This window comes from Nothoprocta perdicaria, unplaced genomic scaffold (assembly GCF_003342845.1).
Source record: "Nothoprocta perdicaria isolate Ctin4 unplaced genomic scaffold, notPer1 scaffold_117, whole genome shotgun sequence".
Classification (NCBI taxonomy): Eukaryota; Metazoa; Chordata; class Aves; order Tinamiformes; family Tinamidae; genus Nothoprocta; species Nothoprocta perdicaria.
In genome coordinates, this window is record NW_020454283.1 from 1982764 (window position 1) to 1988404 (window position 5641).

General features: G+C 38.0%; 1 protein-coding gene across 1 annotated transcript; it reads left to right on the forward strand.

Moving 5' to 3' along the window:
* Positions 1-5641, forward strand: LOC112959647 (arylacetamide deacetylase-like 4). The gene is made up of 4 exons (XM_026053704.1): positions 1-156; positions 2477-2693; positions 3418-3481; positions 4855-5641. Exons 1-4 carry the CDS (start codon positions 1-3, stop codon positions 5639-5641), a joined length of 1224 nt encoding a protein of 407 aa, XP_025909489.1.

Here is a 5641-nt window from a genome sequence, read left to right on the forward strand (position 1 = left end):
ATGGAACTTCTCTTAGCAATTTTTCTTGTTGTTTTGACTGTCTTTGTGGTAGGAGCATTCTACTGCGAACACCCCAAGGCAGAAATCCCTCCTGGATTTATCGATCGCAAAAAGATTTACATTTTCCATTATATCATGAATTTTGGTTTCGGTCTGGTAAGTAAACTTTGCTTGAAACTTTAACTTTTTACTTTTAACTTAATTGCTGATAGAGGATTTTGGGTTTTTGTTTTGTGTTCTTTTCTTACAATCAATATTTAAATATACCGCAAATATCTTGATTTATTAGGGCATAATAGGATAGTAGTGGAACACGAAAGGGAACATTAAAATATAAAATTTTGCAGACAATATGATACCTCTTTTTTTGTTTCTTTTCTTCTCATGTCTTAAGTTTCAGCTTTTTAATCCTGTTGTCTCAGTGCTGGAAGGCTTAAGAAACAATTGCACTGCAGTATGCAGAGCCTCTTGTCTGCACAATTTGGAGAAGGGGCAACTAAGTGATGTCTTCTCTTTTATAACTGTATTCCTCTACTTCTGAGCCATCTAAAAGGCAGCTGCCACACTGGTGGTCTTTTGCTTTTCAATGTATCTACATGACTTTCCTTTCAGAGCCTGTACATGTGATCAAAACTTCTTTTCTCTGTTGTTGTGCCTTGTTATATTCCTGATGTTTTATTTTTCTTGGTTTTCTTTGACAGCTAAATTAAATGTTTTATTCTTTTAGCTTTTGAAGTTATAAAAATGATCCTCAGTGTCTTTGGGAWGCATACTATGTTTCAATGCAATTTGGTGTTATTTGGTTATTACATCTTCCTCCCTTTCCCTACTTATTAAGCTCTGTTTGAAGTCAGCTAGTAAGCTCCCAAGGACATGAGTCATCTTGTCTCTTAAGAAGAGCCTCACCCAGCTTTGAACGCTGATATGACAGTAATGCAATGAAACAGGATAGTGATAGAAGTTAAATTATATTTTCTTACCAACTACACGGTGCATCTACAGCATATGTGCACTTGGTATTTTCAAAACACTGTATGAATGTCCTTTAATAGCTTCACTATACCCATTAGACAAAGTTTATTTCTGCGTAATTCATACATGAAAGGCCAAGCTGCAGAATTTAGAAACTCACTGGTACTAATGCAATTTTCAACTTCTGATCTTATCGCTTTGTATCTTTGCTGCTGGCTACTGAGAGGCCAAGGAAGAGCCTTGTATCAGCTCAAAGGAATAGGAAGATTAAGGAGTAATGTAAAATTACACATAAGTGTATGTAAAGTCTGGATATTGCTGTCAAAGCAATTACTTATGGCAAAGCAGCTAGGTCCTTTCAAAGAATAATGACCCATAATGTAAAAATTGTATGGAAAACCACATAAATATGGTGTTCAGATGAGAGGAAAGATGCATCTGAAGTCACTGGAAACAAACCACTTCCAAGTAGCTTAGAATCTGTGCCAAATCTAATAAATTCTATCAAGAATGGCCTGCATCTGCTTATGAGGGAGCATCTAAATAAAAATAGCGATATCTTGATGTTATGAAAAATTCTTCAGTGAAAAATCAGCCTATCCTTTATTAAAAAAAAAATCAGTAAAGCTGAACAACAGCCAGCAGAATTATGACTGAACCAGCCTGGGAAGTCAAGCTGTGAACACTGATGAGATTACATTACTTGCTRTGTTAAAGAATTCTGCAAACTTCCTTTATCCAGGGTTTTCCAGGGGTGATTACAGAAAGGCTGGCACAAAGTGCAATGCAAGTGAGTTGGAAGGTGTTCATGGTCAGTTCTATATATCTAGATACTATCAAGACTGTGGCAACAAGATTTTGCTAGACATGTCCACATTCTGACTTTTAAAATAATTCTGGTATGGCAGAGACTGGCTAAGACTGGAATATGTTTTGGTTTTCCTAGGTAGTTATGATCCAAATCCAGCCTGTAGGCAATGACTGTGATGACTGAAGGCTAACTGCTACAGTCTCCAGAGCAAATTGATTATTATATCCAGGCTCCCATCTGCCAACTTCACCACTTCYTGCTTAGAGTATTCCTTTAGCAGTCACCTACTACTCTATTTTATTCAGTTTGCTACTGATTTCAGATTAGATTGGGCTCTTGCTGAAGCAATAGAGTATTAAGAAGCCYTAATAGTATCTCTGCGAGGGACTCTCAGCAAGTTCTCGGCTCTTGCTTTCAGAGAAGCATGGAAACAGAGCAGAAGGGACTTCTCAGGGAGCTACAGAAGAGAAGTTCAGTCATTCTTGTCAATCTGCTCTCTTTAAATTTCAAACATTGGTAGGGATGACATTACAATGAGGATRGATCCACATCACCATTTAAGTGTCCACTTTGTTGTGAGAACCAGCAGGAAACAGAGATGGAGCTAACCATGGAAAAGTAAGTTTTCCATGATCATTCTCCAGGTACAAAGGAAGGTGCACTAATTTATGGTTTCTTTCCCTTTATTAACAGGCAAAATTTCTAGAAAAAATAGGTATCACATCAGAAGTCCATGTCCTCAGAACTGCAATGGATGGAATACCACCATTAAAAGACAATAATCTTCTAATCAAGGACTTAAGTTTTGATAAGATTAAAGTAAGAATTTATCAGCCAAAAACACCAACCACTGGACGAAGAAGAGGAGTCCTTTATTTTCATGGAGGAGTCGGACGATTTGGAAGCATTCGTAAGAAATATATATATATATAAAAAATAATATAATAAATATAATTACGAATACTATATAGTTGCTGACTTGTTATGGTATTTCTTAAATGACTAGAGAAAATAATAGGTTAAAAATTATAAACTACAAAAGGTACCTTAGAATTGCAGAATTATTTTATTTAAATATATTTAATATGGTGCCTTACTAAATGTGATTTTGGACTTTATTCTCTGATTTCTTCAAAATAGTATTTTCCCCATTTTATTCTCTGCTGCATATGCAAATATTGAAAATATCCCATTGTAATTTTATTTCTTAAAGAACTGAGTTTCTRTTCATATGGGTGTAAGCTTGTGTATACATGTGAACACTGTTGTGCTCACCAGGACAAAAACTGTATCTGGAAATGGAAAGGCATGAGAGACCAGGTGAACGCTCAGGCATAAGRAAATATATTGTGCTAATATTTGGCAGCCCTTTTAAATAACTTCTCAGCTTCCATGTTTCTTTAACTGTGGCAGCAATGGTGCTTTTTTGGTAGCTTTTCACAAAGCTGATTAGAAAAGGCAGAAGTATGTATTCCAAATTTCCCACAGACACTAATGGAGCCGTGAGCAATGTCTAGCTTGCACTATGCTGACAACAGGAGAGTCATAGAGCAGCCGTATTCACAGAGTTGAGAATTTCAGAATATTTTAACTGTTTTCGAGTTACAATTCCATTGAAATATTTTGTTTTGCAGGGGCCTATGAAAGAACATGCCGCTATTTCACTAAAAAGAGCAATTCAGTGTTTGTGTCTGTTGGGTAAGTGGACTCAGCGCAGCCATCGCATGATGGACGTTTGTGTCTCCTTCTAGGTCTGCAAGTCTGCAACGCTTCGTCAGGGCAAGCCAGATTCATTGCAAACACTTAACAGTTAGTGGTCATGTGTGATCAACTGTAGGAGATGAGAATGCTTGTTTCTGAAAGACATTTCCAAAGCACGTTAAGCAGAAAACAAACATTATGTCTGAAGTATAAACACCTCTGTTAAAAGTCTCTCCGTTTGAGAGACTGCGTGAGTTGAGCCTGTTCAGCTTGGAGAAGAGAAGGCTGAGTGGGGATCTGATTAACATGCATAAATACATGAAGGGAGATTGTAGGGAAGAAGGGGGCCAAGCTTTTCTCAGTGGTGGCCAGTGATAGGACAAGGGGTAATGGGTGCAAGCTGAAACACAGGAGGTTCCATCTCCAGGTGAGGAGGAACTTCTTCACTGTGAGGGTGACAGAGCCCTGGAACAGGCTGCCCAGGGAGGCTGTGGAGACTCCTTCTCTGGAAGTCTTCAAAACCCACCTGGATGCAGCCTGTGCCCCGTGCTCTGGGTGTCCCTGCTGGAGCAGGAAGGTTGGATTGGACTTGATGATCTCTAGAGGTCCCTTCCAACCTTTAAGATTCTGTGATTCTGTGAAAACAGAGTTCAATCTGATGGTAGTTTTGAAAGACTTGGGTCAAAACCACCCACTCTATCCAACCTCCATAATTAGCTCACAATCAACAAGAGATAAACATTTGAAAACTTATTCTGACAAACTGTAATGGACTTCTCAGAGAATCAGTTTTTAAGAGTTCAGGATTTTTTTTTTTTTGTCTTAGAATTGGATTAAGAATCATAATGTAGAACCTGAATGTAATCAACATATTCTGGATATTGCAGCAATTATCCTTCAGATCATCACAGTGTTAAGAGTCATTGGCTTTTACTGACTGTGTTTGTAAAAAGAAAAAAGCTTTCATATTGTCTTTGTCATGTCTTCATATTGTCATATACCCTTTTAAAGCTTTTATTGTCTAATATTTGGGGGATTTTTTTTGTTTTGATTTTTAATTAGAACAAATGATGACTGATTCTTACATCCACGACTTGCCATCTAATTCCAGAATAACTCAGTACATGCTTTCAGTCATCTAAAACATGAGTAATTAAAGAATGTCTTCTACAATTGCAGGAAAACGCCCCAAAATGCCTCTAAATAATAGCAACAGTAGCAACTAGGACAACATAGGTAATTATAATTTCAGTAACAAAATTATAGCGGTGTCAGAATACTTCCTATCTTCAGGAAAGTGTGAACGAAAAGATGCCAACGGGACCATTCACTAGATCTGACTATGCTAAAAGCCTTTCACTCACATTTAGGTATCGCTTAGCTCCTGAGTACCCATATCCAACTCAGTTTGAGGACTGTCTCGCTGCCACCGTACATTTTATGAAGATTGCAGAAGATTATGGAGTAGATCCTGCCCGTGTTATCGTGTGTGGAGACAGCAGTGGAGGTACAATTGCTGCTGCTGTTGCCCAAGCAATGACCAACAGAAAAGACCTCCCAAAGCTGAGAGCCCAAATCCTGATATACCCTTTTCTCCAGGCTGCGAGCTTCAATTTGCCTTCTTATGAACAGAACAGGGGAGTCCCTGTTTTACTGAAGAAACGAACGCTCATTCTTGGTTTGAAGTATCTCAATAAAGAAGAATCAGTCTTGGATGCAGTCTTGAAAGGCGCTCATGTTCCAAGAGATTTGGACTTGAAGTGTAAGGAGTGGCTGAATCCTGACAATATCCCTGAAGATTTTAAATCAAGAGACTACCAAGTAAAAGGAGTTTACCAAGAAAAGCAGTACTCAGAAGATCTCTGYAGACAAGCCAAGCCTATTTTGGATCCAATTTTTTCACCACTACTAGCTGAAGATAGTGTTATTGCTCAGCTTCCTGAGACTTTCCTTTTGAGCTGTGAATTTGATGTGCTTAGAGATGATGTACTGCTGTACAAGAAACGATTAGAGGATCATGGTATAAAAGTGACCTGGTGTCATCTGGAACAGGGATTCCATGGCATAATATTCTTAGCTAATTATGGTAGGCTAGCATCATTTAAGACTGCAAATAAAGGCCTACAAATGATAGCAGATTTTCTAAAGTCAATATAA